Raw genomic sequence first — 18,876 nt, 5'->3', positions numbered from 1 at the left:
AGGAAGCCAGCACTACTTCATCCATCACAGGAAAATACAGAGCAGAACATTGGGTTTGTCCAGAAGCATGACTTTTACCTCTGGGACCACACCCCGAGGTGGAGATATGGTGAACAGCCATCCCACCCATCTCTTTAGCTGTTCACAACAAACCCGGCCCAGGTAATACATATTAACCCTCTCAGCACAGAATATGCTGGAGTACTACTTCCGGGTTCACATCACTTATTGCAGAAGTCGCAGCGACACATATCTCCCCTCGTGCACATCACCAGTGATCACATCACATATTCCCCCCTTCTGCCCAAAGCCGGGGGCATGGGCACCATCAACCACTAAACAGGGGAGCCGCGACAGGGCATCTGCATTCCCATGTAACTTCCCAAGCCTGTGCTCTACATGGAAGGCTAAGCCTTGGAGAGCTGGAAACCACCTGGTCACCCTAGCATTCTTTCCCTGTCTCCTTCTCAACCATGTCAGTGGCGCATGATCAGACACTAGCCTGAATTTACGGCCTAGCAGGTAGTATTTTAGAGAGTCCACTGCCCACCTAATGGCCAGGCATTCCTATGCATTCCAGGCATAGTTTTTCTCACAAGAGGAGAGTTTCCTACTCAGGTAAAGCACTGGATGTTCCTCGCCATTTATTTCCTGCGATAGCACAGCTCCCAACCCGCCCTTCAAAGCATCAGTCTGAAGCACAAACTCCTTTGTAAAGTCAGGTGCCACCAGGACTGGCTGCCGACATAGAGCAGACTTCAAGTCCTGGAACACCACCTCTGCCTCAGAGGTCCAGTTGGCCACCGATGGCTTCACAGCCCTGAGGAGATCAGTCAGCGGCGCGGCCCTCATAGCAAACTTCGGTACAAACCGGCGGTAGTATCCGACGATTCCCAGAAATGCCCTAACCTGCTTTTTAGAGGGTGGTCGTGGCCAATTCTGGATCGCCTCCGCTTTATTCACTTGTGGTTTGATTAGGCCCCTACCAACAACATAGCTCAGGTACCTGGCCTCCTCCTTCCCTATGGCACACTTCTTCGGGTTTATGGTAAACCCCGCCTTCCTCAATGCATCCAGCACCGACGGGACCCTCTGTAGATGACTCCCCCAATCCGGGGTGAAGATCACAATATCATCCAGATAAGCTGCAGCGTACTTCTGATGAGAAGCTAGGATCCGGTCCATGGCCCTCTGGAAGGTGGCTGGGGCTCCCTGCAACCCAAACGGCATCCTGGTGTACTGGAAAAATCCGCCAGGTGTAGAGAAAGCCGTCTTCTCCTTGGTCGCTTGAGACATGGGTATTTGCCAGTACCCTTTTGTTAGGTCAAGGGTGGTAATATACCTGGCTGGCCCAAGCCTTTCAATGAGCTCATCGACTCGAGGCATTAGATAAGCGTCAAATTTTGAGACTTCGCCATTCTCCATCCGGCTTTGGCACAAGGACGATAGAACTAGACCAGCCACTTTTTGATTCCTCAATCACGCCGAGGCTCAGCATCCTCTTCACCTCTTTTGAGATCACTTCTCGGCAGGCTTCAGGGACCCAGTACGGCTTCAGATGTACTTTCACGTGTGGTTCCGTCAGAACTTCATGTTCCACAACCTGTGTACACCCCGGCAATTCTGAAAAGAAATCTCGATTTTGATAAAGGAACTCCCGACACTGCTGCTTTTGGGCCCTTGACAGCGTCTCTGCCACTGTGACGTCCTCGATACCAGCGTCCACCTTGGCAGCTAGACATGGAGCTTCCACCGCTTCCCTATCTCACCATGGCTTAATAAGATTAATATGGTACACCTGGTAGGGCTTCCTTCTACCCGGTTGGTGGATCTTATAATTCACCTCTCCCAGTTTCTCGACTACTTCATAGGGTCCCTGCCACTTGGCCAGAAATTTACTTTCCACAGTAGGGATCAACACCAACACACGGTCGCCAGGGCTGAACTGTCTCACCCTGGCAGAGCGATTATATACTCTCGCCTGTGCCTCTTGAGCCCGGGAGAAGACACTCTTTCATGATGGGTATCACCTCAGCCATCCTCTCTTGCATCTGGGCCACATGCTCAATGACACTCCTATGGGGGGTAACCTCTGCTTCCCAGGTTTCTTTGGCTATGTCAAGCAACCCTCGGGGATGTCGACCATATAAAATTTCAAAGGGAGAGAACCCGGTAGAGGCTTGTGGAACTTCCCTGATAGAAAAGAGCAAATATGGAAGCAGGCAATCCCAATTTCGACCATCCTTCTCCACGACCTTTTTAAGCATGGACTTTAAGGTTTTATTGAATCTCTCCACAAGGCCGTCTGTCTGCGGGTGATAGATTGAAGTCTTCAGTTGTGTAATCCGCAGCACCTTACACAGTTCCCTCATGACTTTCGACATAAAGGGGGTCCCTTGGTCTGTCAGGATCTCCTTTGGCAGTCCGGTCCGAGAGAAGATATGGACCCTGGCTATATTCTTAGAGGACCAATTTCTCAATGGCACCGCCTCAGGGTATCGAGTCACATAGTCCAGAACCACTAAGATATACTGGTGCCCTCTAACGGATTTTACCAGAGGGCACACAAGATCCATGGCAATATGGTCAAACAGGACCTCTATTATAGGTAATGGCACAAGGGGACTTCGAAAGTGTGAAACTGGTGCAGTTAGCTGGCAGGTGGGACAGGATCTACAATAATTAAGAATCTCTCGATGACACCCCGGCCAGTAGAACCTCTGAAGAATCCGCTCCCGTGTTTTATCTACCCCCAGGTGACCACCCAGGACATGAGAATGGGCCATGTCTAACACCCGGCGTCTATAAGGCCCTGGTACCAATAGTTGTTCAATTATCTCACCTCTCAACTGGGTAACCCGATATAACAATTCCCCATTTACTGCAAAGTGGGGGAATCTGGTGTCAGCCCCCGGCTCTTAAGCAACCCTGTTTATGACAGTCACATTTTCAAATGCCCCCCCTTTAGTGTCAGGTCCCTCATTTGCACAGTCCCAAAGTTCCCTTCGGAAACGGCCAACTCCGGCACGTCAACCTCCTGGGACTCGGCCTCATCGCCCACAAACACACATATGGGGAATTCATCTGCCTCCGACTGAAATGAAGTCTCATCATTGAGGGCCAACTGTCCTTTATCTGAGACACAGGGTTCCACCCCTTTACTCCACAACTCCCAGAACAAAGTAAAGTCTCACCCTATTATTATTGGGTGCAACAGATCTTTTACCACTCCAACCTCATGAGACTCCGACCCACAAGTTGTTTTTATAGTCACAGCGGCCACATTGTAGTCCTTGGCATCCCCATGAATACAGCGGACGCCCACCCTCTTCCCAGGAATCAGCTGGTGTGGAAGTGTGTCCCTCACGAGGGTCACCAAACTCCCGGAGTCTAACAGTCCCACTATTCTGGTACCATTTATTTCTACAAGACATGCCTGTGGCCCCTCACTGTGTTGACTGTCCACACTGCAGGCTGGGTATGCATAATAGGAAGAGCGCCGACCCATGCTGCAGTCCATCAGCTCGGTGGTCACGGGACAACGGGCAGCAATGTGATGCGGTCCCTGGCACCTCCAACAGATAATATTACTGACTGGGGGGTTTTGATTGCCTCTACTTGCCACTTGGGACCTTGGCTTCCCCCCTCCTGTGGCTCTTGTACCCTTCTTTTGGGTGTCGTTCCCTGAAGAAACCCCCCAGTAGGGAAATGGTAAGTCCCGTGGCTTTCCCCGGGAACTCTCTACCACCTGGTACCTCTCTACCAGTCCAACTAGGTCGTCGGCATTCAAGGGGTTTCCCTGGGCAACCCAAGTTTTCACTAGTTTCGGAAGGGAGTGAATAAACCTGTCCATTACGACCCGCTCCACCATCTGTGCTGGGGTGGAGGACTCTGGCTGCAGCTATTTTTGTACCAGATGAAATAAATCAAACATTTGCGAGCGAGGGGGTTTGTTGCCATGATATGCCACCACTGGTGGACCCGTTGTGCCCTAACATAGTCACACCCAGGCGTGCCACAATTTCAGCCTTTAGTTTGTCATACTCATTAGCGTCCTGTAAAGCAAGATCATAATAGGCCTTTTGTGGCTCTCCACTTAAATATGGCGCCAATACCTCCGCCCACTGCTCCGGAGTTTTTCTTGTTCAGCAACTCTCTCAAACACAGTCAAGAAGGCCTCAACATCATCCCCCGGAGTCATCTTTTGCATAGCTCGCCTTACCGCCTTCCGGACGTTAGCGTTATCACCTGGACTGGTCGCTCTGCCACGGATTACCTCTGCTATGACATTTATCTGCTTCTGCTGTTGCTCCAGTTGTTGCTGCAGCTGTATCAACAGCTTGTTCGTCTCTTGCTGAGCCTGCTGCTGTTGTTGTTGGGCCTGCACCAGGTGTTTAATCAGTTCCTCCATGGTGTCTGACCATGTTCCCTGGCTCATGGCTGCCTTCACCCAGGACCTCCAGCTCCTCTGTAGCAGGTATAAACGGCCCCGGGATGCCTGCCCACATTCTCCACCACTTGTGGTAGAGCCACTGTCTCAGCAGTAGGGGATGGATGCAGGAACACCTCACGGGTCGATTTTCATCTGGTTTATTGCTTCAGCCACAACACATTCACAGGAAGCCAGCACTACTTCTTCCATCACAGGAAAATACAGAGCAGAACATTGGGTGTGTCCAGAGGCCTGACTTACCTCTGGGACCACACCCTGAGGTGGAGATATGGTGAACAGCCATCCCACCCATCTCTTTAGCTGTTCACAACAAACCTGGCCCAGGTAATACATATTAACCCTCTCAGCACCTAATATGCTGCAGTATTCCACCCAGGTTCACATCACTGATTTCCGTAGTCGCAGCGACACATATCTCCCCTCGTGTACATCACCAGTGATCACATCACAAGGTATATTTTTGAGTAAAATATAAATTGTTCTTTTATTCTATAAACTACTGACAACGTCTACGAATTTCCAAGCAATACATTTTGTATTTATTTTCTGAAAATGAGAAATAGTCAAAATAACAAAACAATGCATTGCTTTCAGCCCTCAAATAATGCAAAGAAAACAAGTTCAAAATCATTTAGAAACAACAATATTAATAATGTTTTACCTCTGGAAGAGATCAGAAATCAATATTTTGTGGAATAACCATGATTTGTAATCACAGCTTTCCAGCGTCTTGGCTGCTTTCCACCAGACTCACACTGCTTTTGGGTGACCTTATGCCACTCCTGGTGCAAAAAATGTAAGCGGTTCTTCTTTGTTTGATGGCTTGTGACTATACATCTTCCTCTTGATTACATTCCAGAGGTTTTCAATGGGGTTCAGGTATGGAGATTGGGCTAGCCATGACAGGGTTTTGATGTGGTGGTCCTTCATCCACACATTGATTGACCTAACTGTGTGGCATGGTGCATTGTCCTGCTGGAAAAAAACAGTCCTCAGAGTTGGGGAACATTGCCTGAGCAGAAGGAAGTAACTGTTTTTTCAGGATAACCTTTTATGCAGCTTGATTCATACGTCCTTCGCAAAGTAATTCCAGCCTTGCTGAAGCATCCCCAGATCATCACCGATACTCCCCCAAATTTCACAGTGGGTGCAAGACACTGTGGCTTATACGCTTCTCTAGGTCTCCGTCTAACCATTAGACGAACAGGTGTTGGGCAAAGCTGAAAATTAGGTAAAGAAAATTCAACAAATATCTTTACGAAGGACGTATGAATCAAGCCGCATACAAGGTTATCCTTTAAAAAAACAGCTGCTTCCTTCTGCTCAGGCAATGTTCCCCAACTCTGAGGACTGTTTTTTCTAGCAGGACAATGCGCGATGCCACACAGCTAGGTCAATCAATGTGTGGATGAAAGACCACCACATCAAAATCCTGTCATGGCCAGCCCAATCTCCAGACCTAAACCCCATTGAAAACCTCTGGAATGTAATCAAGAGGAAGATGGATAGTCACAAGCCAAAGAAGAACTGTTTACATTTTTGCACCAGAAATGGCATAAGGTCACCCAAAAGCAGTGTGAAAGACTGATGGAAACCATGCCAAAATGCATGAAAGCTGGGATTAAAAATTATGGTTATTGCACAAGATATTGATTTCTGAACTCTTCCTGAGTTAAAACATTATTAGTATTGTTGTTTCTAAATGATTATGAACTTGTTTTCTTTGCATTATTTGAGGTATGAAAGCACTGCATTTTTTCGTTATTTTGACCATTTCTCATTTTCAGAAAATAAATACAATGGAAAGGGTCTCTTAATTTTTGCCAGAGCTGTACATTGCAGATATTTCTCTTTTATTAGGCTGAACAGTGATCCACATCCCTTCATTTTAGGCTTAGTTCCAACAGGCATATTTTCGTACATGTGTTGTCTCTGCTAACTCACAGGGATAACCTGCGACCAATGTTATTCAATAGAGCTCATCAGATGAGAGTTTTTGCACATGGTTCGAGTGGCATCATGCACCATTTGCTTCCATGTTTCAGATGAGACTCGTCCTTTGAAGTCTATGGGTGTGCACAAAAAGGATGCAATATGGATGTAAAAAAAAGGACATACGCATGAAAATAACTTTTCCGCATGCAAAACAGACAATTTTTTCAAATGCCCACTGAACCCACACTTAGGGTGAATGGATGGTTTCTCGTTCACGTGTCACCCGTTTTTTTCTTTTAACTCAACAATGGATCAGTTGAAAACAGATGAAACACGGATGAAGGTCTGAAATAAAGTCTGTGGGGATCCGTTTTAAATGGAACCTCACAGATTAAGGGTCGAGTCTAATCCGCAAAACAGATGAGGTTAGGATCGTCTCAGAGTCTCATGGACCGGACACGGGTGTGTGTATGGGCCAATTAAACTGTATCAGTCCGTGTGCAACCCAAAAAACGACAGCACTAGGATGTATCACATGGATGTGTGACTGCCGGCTTAGAAAAGTTGCATATTAGGAAGAAAATGCGGCAGCCATTAAGATGATGTGGAAATATCTGTACTAAAACCCATTCTGTACATTGTGTTTCCAATTCACAGAAGCAACATAGTCTACCTTCCTACAAATATCAGACGACTTGCTGTTTAGTTTCAGAATGAACCCCAGGGGTGATCAGATGATTGGGCCGATCCCAATACTGGCCCTGTCTGCAAAAGGGGATTTTACCAGGAAAAGTTGAGGTCAGGCATTTTCCCTGCAGGGGTTCCGATAAGGGAAATGTATTAATACATGGCGGCCATTCAGATGAACTGCTGTCTGTCTGGGGTCTGCCATACTGGGATTCGCTGGCTCATACAGGGCATATGGACAGGGGTGGGCATATGAAACAACACCTTCATCTTCTCTAATAATGAGGTCACCTTCTTCTTGGACACCTTCTTGTTCCACGTCCTTTCTGCGCTTTCTCTCCTCAGCTCGTCTCCGGACTTCAGATAAGGCATCGATGCTATCTTGGATTTTCTTCCTTTCTCTGGTCTCCCATCGTTCTCTCTCCTCCATTTCAGCCTCCCGTCCTCCTCTGGCCCAAGCTTCTGCACATGCTCTGTCGGAGGAGCACAATCATAAAGTCACAGAGTCTCTACTTTCTTTCTGAGAGTGGAGAACCCTTAAATCAGGCGGTAAATAAAATCTTACCTGTCTTTTGGAAAAATGGGTCTGTCGTCCAGATATGTTAACCCCTTCAACCTCACTGTAACAGTCTTCCTGTAATTAGGGATCTTCTTAATTAATTGATTTCCCATCAGGTTTAAAACATGCTAGGAAAAAAAAATAAGACAAAATAGGCAAGATAAAACTATGGGAGAGATGTCACCTTTTCGGAGTAGACTTCTTATAGTTGCCGACTGTGAAGGTTTCTTGCATATATAATGTCAAAGGAGTTTTCTACTTTACGAAACCTCGTCTTCCAGCTGCAGTTTCACTAAGAAACACTGTGTTTTACTCACCCTCCCCGGGTCCAGTGCTGAGTTTCAGTCGCTTCTTCCAGGATGTTACTGTCTAAGGCACTAATTTACCATTGACAGCCCTGCATCCAATCCAATCGGTAAGGTCACTGGCTCTGCCCAAGTTGACGGCACGAGCCAATTGGCTGCAACGCTATTGACATGCCATCAGTGCTACGAACAAGAACAGACACTGGGAGCAGAGTCAGAGACTCAGCCGTGGACCTGGGGAGGGTCAGTAAAGATCAGTTTGTTTGTTTTTAAAGGTAACCTGTCACTAGCTTTTGGCCTGCTAAACCAAAACTAGCACCTTAAGCAGCGCTTGTGCTGCATTCTGTAAAGCTACACGTTACCCCCTGAGCCTCCCTGTAGACCCCACAAATACATTTAAAAAATCTCCAGCCATGTATGTAAATTGCCCAGTCCGGTCTGTTGGGTGTCCTAATCTGTGCCTCCTGTCCCTCCTTTCGCACTCCTCCCGTGCTGATTGATGTGGATGATGCCTTCAAAATCTTGCGCCTGCACAGACACATTCCTGGTTTGCGCAGGTACACTTCACTCTGCCCTATTGCGAACAGAACCGAAAACATAGAAGCGCCTGCATGAATCGGTAAGTTCTCTGCGCAGGCGCCACATTTTGTCCGTTGATGTGGATGACGTCAGCCGCGTCTAGCACATCACCGGGCAAAATCTCATGCCTGCGCAGAGAACTCACTGGTTTGTGCAGGCGCAGCTATGTTTTTGTCTCTGCCCACAATAGCACAGAGCAAAGTGCACCTGCGCGAGCCGCGAATGTGTCTGCACAGGCGCAAGATTTTTGCCTGCCTACGTGAATGGCACCCAAAGCATCATCCACGTCAGTCAGCACAAGAGGACGGTGAAAGGAGGGACAGGAGGCACAGATTAAGATACCCATCAGACCGGACCAGACAATATACATACATGACTGGAGCTATTACAAAGGGGGTCTACAGGGAGGCTCAGGGGTTAACGTGCACCTTTATAGAATGCAGCACAGGAGCTACTTAAGGTGCTAGCTTTAGTTAAGACGGCCAAAATCTAGTGCCAGATTCCCTTTCAAACAAACTGCAGCCAGGGGTAGGGGTTTTCCAAAATTGAAAAGCCCATGGAAAGGTGCAAGACCTTAATATCTCAGTCTAAAAAGTGGAAAGAATGTACCATGTAAGGCTCAGTTCACACTGACCGTCAGACTTCAATTTTTTGTTTTTCACAGAAAAACAGTTCACATGACGGAAATTATCTATTACATGACAGACACAAATAGCGCCAGACGGACAGTTTCTGTTAAAGGGAACCTCTCAGGTACATATTCCCTACAACCAACAATGTCCATGATATGGCGCATCGCTAGATACTGGAAATCTTGCGCCTGACCGCAGATCATTTTGGCAGCATCAGTGTGTCTCAGAAGCTGGGTGTATGTGTCCTGGCTTCAGAGAATCACACTACGCATGATTAGACGTGCAGAAGCTGTTCTTCCAGTCATGCCCAGTGCACCTCTCTGAAGCCAGGACACGTACACCCGATACTGGAAGAAATCAGAGTGACAAGTAATGTAGAAAGATTTTAGTAGTGTGTCGTATGTATTACATCAAGTGTCGTACGTGCCGCCTGCCTCTAGGAATATGTACCAGGTTTGGCATCTTCTCAAGGACATCAATGACGGCAGGATCATCCAGTTTATTGTGAGATATATCGAGGATACTTATACTGGGACACTCCTGTAGCTGTTGGACATCTTCCAAAGTCTGTAACTGGTTGTGAGCAATCTGTAAAGTGTTCAGTACTGGTAGACCGGCTGGAGAGCAAAAGACAGTGGCATTAATATATTATCAAAACTTGAGCTCCCGACTTTTACGATATTTCCTGATACTGATCTTCCTGAATACTAACTAACATACAAGCTCGGTCATAACTACCATTGACTGTAATAGAGAGAACAACGCACATTCCCGGCCACCCCTCCATTCACAGTGGATGGGACTGGGTCCGGTTTCGAGATAGGTCAGGGTTGTAGATGTAGATGGGAATACCGCCGTATGCATCTGCTCATATTTCTGGTTATCTTACATGAGAGTATTTGGCAGATCCATAAAATTAGCACGAACATCACCCCCTCCATCCTTATAAACATACATATGACCGTGGTGCTTGGCACTCACATAGGTTTTCTACCGTCTTGATGTAATTGTTGGAGAGGTTGAGGGAGTCCAGTTTTTGAAGATGTTCAAGATTCTCGATTTTGATTATGATATTTTGATGCAAAAAGAGACATCGCAGCTCTGTCTGCGCCTCCAGATTCTCAATCCTCTGCAGGCCATTACTTTCCAGCCAAAGGCATTTCAGGCCTGTGTATTCCTCCAGATTTTCCAAACGCGTAAATCCTAAGTGTAGAGAACAACATTGATACAAAGAACATTTTTTTTAGCAGATAGCAAAAAATGTACTGTTTACAAAGGTAAACACATCCTTAGAGGCCATACGGTCGATAGTAGGAACCTCTCGTAAAGCTGCAGTGCGGGGACACTACAAAATCCTCCCCTTGCTTTTCGGGGCGCAGTGTACATGATCGCCTATTAATCTGTGCCGTGTAACACAACATCTCCAGCTGCACAACTTTTTATGGAGATTGGCCACCAAAAAAAATAACGGCTAAAGGGGGCTTTACACGCAACGATATCGCTAACGAGATATCGCTGGGGTCACAGAATTCGTGATGCACATACGGCCTCGTTAGTGAAGTTGTTGCGTTTGACAGCTACGAGCGATCGCTAATGATCAAAAATACTCACCTTATCGTTGATCGTTGACACGTAGTTCCTTTCCCAAATATCGTTCCTGGTGCAGGATGCAGGTTGTTCGTCGTTCCTGAGGCAGCACACATCGCTACATGTGACACCCCGGGAACGAGGAACAGCACCGTACCTGCGTCCTGCGGCAACGAGGTGGGTATGTCTTTCATGCGGCTGCTCTCCGCCCCTCCGCTTTATTGGCCGCCTGCCGTGTGACGTCGCCCGTCACACGAACCGCCCCCTTAGAAAAGAGGCTGTTCACCGGCCACAGCGACGTCGCTAGGAAGGTATGTGTAACGGGTACTGGCGATTTTGTGCGCCACGGGCAGCGATTTGCCTGTGACACACAAACAATGGGGGCAGGTGCGATCGGCAGCGACATTGCTAGCGATGTCGCTGCATGTAAAGCCCGCTTTAGGTTTGATTTTCAGTTGAATGGCGAGCCATGTGAAGCAGTCTTGCTGCTAACGACTACACGGTCTTATATCTACAGCCTTTAAAATGTGGAGTAGAGCTTAAAGGGGTTGTCCCCTACTAGGACAACACCTCCTGATTCCACTTGTTAACCCCAGTTAAAATAAAAGACTCTGTACTCACCTTCCATTCTGGCGCAGTACATTGTGACATAACGCGAGCCCCGAGTCCAATTACCTCCGGCTTCTCTCTCCTCATCTTTGGACCAAATGAGTAATCAACAGGAAGTGAGTGTTTGTCACAGCGTCACTTGCTGTTGATTAACTAATTTGATCTGAAGGCTGAGAAAGGGAAGCCGGTGGTGATTGGACATGGGGCTCGTGTAATGTCACAATGTCACATAAGCCCCAAACCTCGGTTACCGACAACGCTGGAACGGTGCCAGAAGAGGAAACGAGTACAGGGTTTTTTAATTTAACTGGGGGAATCAAGTTGAATCTGAAGGGGTTGCCCTAGTAGAGGACAACCCCTTCAAAAACTCAATCATTTCAATTTTTAGTTCATAAATCAATAGGACACATGAAAATAAGCAACTTAGTCATCTACGTTATCGGTGAATTCTGCCTCTTTCTCCTCCTGGATTGATATTTCATTCACAATAATGATGAGCGAGCAAATGCTTGCCACTGCTCAATACTCGGCCAAGCATCGGGGTGCTCGGGTATGCTCAGTACTCGGACGAGTGTCAGGGGTGCTCAGATGTGTAGGTCGTGAAAGATCCGACACAAGGAGCCGCCACCCGAGTGAGAGACGATTGCACTCTCTGAAAGGATCTCACTAGGGGGTCAAAACAACGTGTGTTAAAAAAACACAGCCCACCATCCTCTAGAAATGATCTCTTTATGGCTGGCTGTATGTGGGTGGAGAGCTGAACTGCCCAATAATTGAGCTCCATAATAAGCCCGTCAGAGCATCTAACCTGCTCGACTCGAGTACTGAGCACCAGAGCATTTTAGTCCTGGCTCATCGTCATTAATTCTCAATTAATGGGTAAAATCTCTAAATATGTATTCCGTGATGACAGATTTTTCCATTACGGAGATAGAAGATGACAGCTGATGCTTTTAAAATTTTATGGAGAAGGGAGGAGGAGCTGGAGGTGGAGACAATTCTGCTGCAAGTTCACCTGAAACGACAGTGAACATAGAACTTTAAGTATCAACTGTCATCTCCTATCTCAGTAATGGGAAAGTCTCTATTCATTGAAGACAACTATTACCCATAAATTGAGAATGAAAGATCAGCCTTGGAGTAGAAAGAAGCAGATTTCTATAATAAGATATATTATTAAGTATTTTATCTTCATTGTATTAGTAATTTATTGGGAAAAGAAATTAAAATGGTGGTTACTCTTGATGTCCTAAAGAATGAGCCAAAGTCATCATACAGTTAGGTCCAGAATTACTTAGACAGTGTCTGACTCTTCATGATTTGGGCTCTGTATGACACTATTTTGGATTTAAAAGGAACCTGTCAGGTCTTTTATGCGTTCTAACCTACAAGCAGGGTGATGTGTGGCCTAAAAAACCCTTCCTACCCATCCCTGTGTGATATGTAAATTTGTAATCTTGTGTAATATGAATTTATAAAAAAAAAAGGTTTTATAACTTACGTGTTCCCTATGTAAATAAGTAGAGGCACTAGTCCGCAGGGCGTCTCTTTGCCCCATGGACATTTGCATGCTTAACGTGGTATGACGCCCCTGTGGGCGTAATACCATGGATTTACATGAGCGACATCACCATCAGGTCCTGGAGATCCCGTACGTGCGCGCTTGCCGTTTGCGCAGCCTTCTTATCCAGGTGTTTGCCTGACGGTTTCACAAGTGCACTGCGCATAATCAGAAGACTCCAGTGGTTCCAACTGTGCGCAGAGCGCGTCTAAGGCTCTGTTCACACTAGACAAAGGATTGTTCTCAAGAAATTTCTTGAGCGCACTTGCGGTAAAAAAAACGCACCGAAAACGCATGCGTTTTTACCGCGGTTTTTGTGCGTTTTTGGTGCGTTTTTTCCGCTGGTTGGTCCCTGCTTTATTTTACCATTATCTATGGCAAAAAATGCAGGTACCTGCAGAAAAGAAGTGATATGCTCATTCTTTTTCTCAAGAAATTCTGCAGAAAGAATGTTCTTGAGAAAAAAAAACACAGTGTGCGCACAGCTATTTTTTTTCCCATAGGTTTTGCTGGGGAATGTCTGCAGAAAGGTTACAACCATTTTCTCAAGAAATTTCTGCAGCAAAAACGAAAAAAAAAAAAAAAGCGGGTAAAAACGCAGTGTGTGAACAAAAGACTAAAGCTAGCAAGTAAACATCTGGATAAGAAGGCTGCGCGAATGAGAAGTGCGCACAGGCGGGATCTCCAGGAGCTGATGGTGACGTTGCTTATGTAAATCCATGGGTGTGATACCACGGAAAGCATACAAATGCCGACAGGGCGATGCGAGGCCCAGTGGACTAGACCCTCTGATCACTTACATAGGGAACACGTAAGTTATAAAACTTTTTTTATTCATATTACACAATATTACAACACAGGGATGGTAGGAAGGGGTTTCTAGGCCACACATCACCCTGCTTGTAGGTCAGAACGCATAAGGGACCTGACAGGTTCCCTTTAAAATGAAACAACTGAGATACAATTTAATTTGACTTTCAGGTTTAATTATACAGTAGTATTCAAAATAATAGCAGTCTAATATGACTAAACAGATTATTCATGGTGTTTGTATAAATGATATTACCACATGTCAAACAATTACCAGTTGGTGCAGTAGATTCTTAGAAAACCACCAGACTCGGCATTCCTGATCTGCAGGTTTTTGAGTCGGTGTATTCGAATAATTAATTGAAAGTGGGGGCGTTCAAAATAATAGGAATGTGGAGTTAAATTAGTGAGGTGAATAAATAGGTGAGAATCAGGTGGCCCTTATTCAAGGGTGAAGTCAGCCCATGTTGTTACATGCATTTCTCCTTGAAAGCCTGAGAAATATGGGTTCTTCGAGACATTGTTCAGAAGAACAGCGCACTGTAATTAAAAGGTTGACTGGAGAGGGTAAAACTTATAAAGAAGTGCAGACAATCATCGGCTGTTCAGCTAAAATGATCTCCAATGCTTTAAAATGGAAAGGAAAAACAGAGACGTGGAAGAAAATTGAAGATAACCATTTGAATCTATTGAAGAATATCCAGAATGCCAAAGGCTCAGCCAACGATCAGCTCCAGGATGATCAAAGACAGTCTCAAGTTACCTGTAAGTACTGTTACACTTAAGGTGGCATAACACACAGCGACAACGACGTCGCTGCTACGTCACCATTTTCTGTGACGTTGCAGCGACGTCCCGTCGCTGTCGCTGTGTGTGACATCCAGCAACGACCTGGCCCCTGCTGTGAGGTCGCCGGTCGTTGCTGAATGTCCAGCTTCATTTTTTGGTTGTCGCTCTCCCGCTGTGACGCACACATCACTGTGTGTGACAGCGAGAGAGCGACGAAATGAAGCGAGCAGGGAGCAGGAGCCGGCGTCTGGCAGCTGCGGTAAGCTGTAACCAGGGTAAACATCGGGTAACCAAGGGAAAACCTTTCCCTGGTTACCCGATATTTACCTTAGTTACCAGCGTCCGCCCTCGCTGCCAGTGCCGGCTCCTGCTCTGTGCACATGTAGCTGCAGTACAAATCGGGTAATTAACCCGATGTGTACTGTAGCTGGGAGAGCAGGGAGCAAGCGCTAATCAGTGTGTGCGGCTCCCTGCTCTCTGCACATGTAGCTGCAGTACACATCGGGTAATTAACCTGATGTGTACTGTAGCTAGGAGTGCAGGGAGCCAGCTCTAAGCGCGGCTCCCTGCTCTCTGCACATGTAGCGTCGTTATGATCGCTGCTGCTTCTGCTGTGTTTGACAGCTAAGCAGCGATCATAACAGCGACTTACAAGGTTGCTGTTACGTCACAGAAAATGGTGACGTAACAGCGACGTCGTTGTCGCTGTCGCTATGTGTGAACCCAGCTTTAGAAGTCGCCTGTGTGAAGCTATTCTGTTAGCAAGAAGTCCCCAAAAAGTCCCACTGTTAAAAAAACACATGTACTGAAGAGTATACAATTTGCGAAAGAACAGATCAACTGGCCTAAAGAGAAATGGAGAAACATTTTGTGGACCGATGAAAGCAAAATTGTTCTTTTTGGGTCCAAGGGCCACAGACAGTTCGTCAGACGACCCCCCAACTCTGAATTCAAGCCATAGGACACTCTGAAGACCGTGAAGCCTGGTGGTGCAAGCATCATGATGTGGGCATGTTTCTCTTACTATGGTGCCGAGCCTATTTATCGCATACCAGGGATCATGGACCAGATTGCATATATTAAAATAATTGATGAAGTCATGTTGCCTTATGCAGAAGAGGAACTGCTCTTGAAATGGGTGTTTCAACAAGACAACGACCCTAAACAGACCAGTAAATGAGCAAAATCTTGGTTGCATTCAACAAAAGTGATGCTATGGAGTGGCCAGTCCAATCCCCGAACCTTAATCCTATAGAACACTTGTGGGGTGACATCAAAATGCAGTTTCTGAGGCAAAGCCAACAAATGCAAATAAATTGTGGGATGTAGTCACAGCATCCTGGGCTGGAATAACAGGTGACAGGGGCCAGAAGTTGGTGACTCCATGCAACATAGATGTGAAGAAGTTCTAGAAAACTGTGGTTATACAACTAAATATTATCATAGAATCAAAGAATGGTAGAGTTGGAAGGGATCTCAAGGGCCATCGGGGCCAACCCCCTGCGAGTGCAGGCTTCTTAAATCATCCCAGCTATATGTTTATCCAGTTTCCGCTTGAAGATTTCCATTGATGGAGAGCTCACTACCTGCCATGGTAGCCTGCTCCACTCTCTGACTGCCCTCACTGTCAGAAAGTTTTTCCTAATGTCTAATCTGAAGCTCCTTCCTTTAAGTTTCATCCCATTGCTTCTTGTACTTCCTTGTACTAATGAGAATATGGTAGTTCCCTCTACACTGTGACCACCTTTCAGATATTTGTAGATCGCTATTAAAGGGGGCTTTACACGCTACAATATCGCTAGCGAGCGTAAGCCCCCGTCGTTTGTGCATCACGGGCAAATCGCTGCCCGAGGCGCACAATATTGCTAGGCCCCGTCACACGGACTTACCTTCCTAGCGACGTCGCTGTGGGCGGCGAACAACCTGTTTGTTAAGGGTGAGGTTCGTGAGCCGTCACAGCAACGTCACACAGCAGCCGACTAATAGAAGCGGAGGGGCGGAGAGCAGCCGCATTATCGACATGCCCACCTCGTTGCCGGAGGATGCAGGTAAGCTGTTGTTCGTCGTTCCCGGGGTGTCACACGTAGCGATGTGTGCTGCCTCAGGAACGACGAACAACCTACGTCCACAACGACCAACGAGATTTTGAAAATAAACGACGTGTCACCGATCAATAATTAGGTGAGTATTTTTGATCGTTGACACTTGCTCCTAGCTGTTACACGCAACAACATCGCTAACGACGCCGAATGTGCGTCACAAATTCCGTGCACCTGACAACATATCGTTAGATATGTCGTTGCGTGTAACGGGGCCTTTAGTCTCCTCTCAGCCTTCTCTTTTTCAATCTAAACATCCCTAGTTCTTTTAGCCGTTCTTCATATGACATGGTTTGCAGACCTTCTACCATCTTGGTTGCTCTTCTCTGTACTTGCTCTAATATATCAATGTCTTTCTTGAATTGGGGCGCTCAGAACTGTACAGAGTATTCCAGGCTGGGTCTGACCAGGGCAGAGTATAGGGGAAAAGTTACCTCTCTTGATCTAGATTCAATGCTTGTCTTGATACATCCCAGAATTTTGTTGGCCTTTTTAGCTGCAGCTCCGCATTGTTGGCTCATGTTGAATCTGGGATCCACTATTATGCCCAAGTCCTTTTCCCCGGTGCTATCACCTAGTTCCATTCCTCCCATACTATATATGCTTTTTATATTTCTTTTACCCAGATGTAGGACTTTGCATTTGGCCCCGTTAAACACCATTCTATTCTCCTCGGCCCATTGTTCGAGTGTGTCTAGATCCTTTTGAATCCGCTCTCTTTCCTCTCTAGTGTTGGCTACTCCTCCTATCTTACTATCATCTGCAAATTTTATTAGGTTAGTGATTCACAGGAATGCGAAATCCTAAATAAAAAGAGGACATATTTTGAGTATGTAAAGACAAATTCAGACTCTGCTATTTTTTGGGACAACCCAATGTTCATTTTTTTTATATTTTCTGTAAAGTAGTTAAAAATTATATAAATTTCTCTGCATGTTTTGATTTAGAAAAGTGTGCAACGTTCCCAAATGCATGGAAATTTAAACTATTATAAAGATTTTGGGCTTATCTCATGTTTTTGTACACACTGCTATTATTTTGAACACAACTGTAGGTGTTGAATAAGAATATCCTGTGAAACAGTTAGGAATTTCAACCATTTTCCTAAAAAGCCTCCTTGCTTTAGGGACTCAAAAATAATTGGACAAATTTACTTTAACACAAATAAAATGTACATTTTTCACACTTTGTAGAGAATCCTCTGCAGGCAATGACTGCGTTAAGTCTGGAAGCCTTGGAAGTCTCGAAATGCTGGGTTTCCTCTTTTTTGATGCTTTGCCGGCCTTTACTACAGCTGACTTCAGTTGTTGCTTGTTTGTGAATCTTTGTGCCTTAAAGGGAATCTTTGAGCAGGTTTTTGCTATGTAATCTGAAGACAGCATGCTGCAAGGGTTGAAACATAGAATTCAGGGATGCCTGTCTTGTCAAGGTCCAATCTGTTATTTTCCTGGAATGTTTGTTTAAGCAGCAAAACTAATCTTTGTTTGGACTACAATGTCGCACGTGGTCCAGCATGCCTCCTCTTCTGAGTGACACCTCACTGTCAATTTACAATCTCTATAGAGAGCCAGGTGTGGGCGGGGGCAGCTCTCTCAGCTCTGCTACATGACTAAATCTAAAAATTCTTATTGTGACAGAATGGCTGCACCTAGTAATCCAAGTGATACACTGTTGGATTCAGGAACTCTTTGCCTACATCATGCTTCTCTCGGATCAGGTAGCAAAAACCTGCTGACAGATTCCCTTTAAGTTTTGTCTTCAGCATGTGAAGTGCAGCTCGATGGGGTTGAGATCTTGTGACTAACTTGGTCATTGAAGAGTACTGCATTTCTTTGCATTAAAATAAAAACTCCTGGGTTGCTTTTGCAATGTGTTTTTGGGTCATTGTCCATCTGTACTGTGAAGCGTCATCTAATCAATCTTGCTGCATTTGGTTGAATGTGATCAGAAAGTCTCGCCCTGTACACTCAAAATTCATCCAGCTGCTTCTGTCTTCAGTCTAATCATAATAACCACTAGTGGCCCAGAGCCATTGGAAGTCATGCATCCCCATGAAATCACACAGCCTCAACCATGTGTTACATAGGATGTGGTATGCTTTGGGTCATAAACTGTTTCAAGCCCTCTCCTTATTTTCCCCTTCCCATCATTCTGGTACAGGTTAATCTTAGTTTCATTTCTATGCAAAATGTTTTCCAGAACTGGGCGGCATCTTTAGATGTTTTTCTGGTAAAGTAGAATCTGGCCTTTCAATGTTATAAGACTGATTAA

At 45.8% G+C, this 18,876-nt stretch overlaps 1 protein-coding gene across 1 annotated transcript in view; it reads right to left on the bottom strand.

Moving 5' to 3' along the window:
* DNAAF1 (dynein axonemal assembly factor 1) overlaps positions 1 to 18,876 on the bottom strand; it is a 61,188-nt gene that overhangs the window by 16,981 nt on the left and 25,331 nt on the right. The window contains exons 4-7 of the mRNA XM_075326831.1: positions 10,132 to 10,353; positions 9,601 to 9,767; positions 7,641 to 7,762; positions 7,367 to 7,548 (exon numbers count right to left, since the gene is read on the bottom strand). Of these exons, the coding sequence (XP_075182946.1) occupies positions 7,367 to 7,548; positions 7,641 to 7,762; positions 9,601 to 9,767; positions 10,132 to 10,353 (693 nt within the window). The remainder of the gene's footprint in view (positions 1 to 7,366; positions 7,549 to 7,640; positions 7,763 to 9,600; positions 9,768 to 10,131; positions 10,354 to 18,876) is intronic.

Source organism: Anomaloglossus baeobatrachus, chromosome 10 (assembly GCF_048569485.1).
Source record: "Anomaloglossus baeobatrachus isolate aAnoBae1 chromosome 10, aAnoBae1.hap1, whole genome shotgun sequence".
NCBI classification, from domain to species: Eukaryota; Metazoa; Chordata; class Amphibia; order Anura; family Aromobatidae; genus Anomaloglossus; species Anomaloglossus baeobatrachus.
The sequence above is the reverse complement of the archived record's forward strand: the minus strand, read 5'-3'. Positions and strand labels throughout refer to the sequence as shown.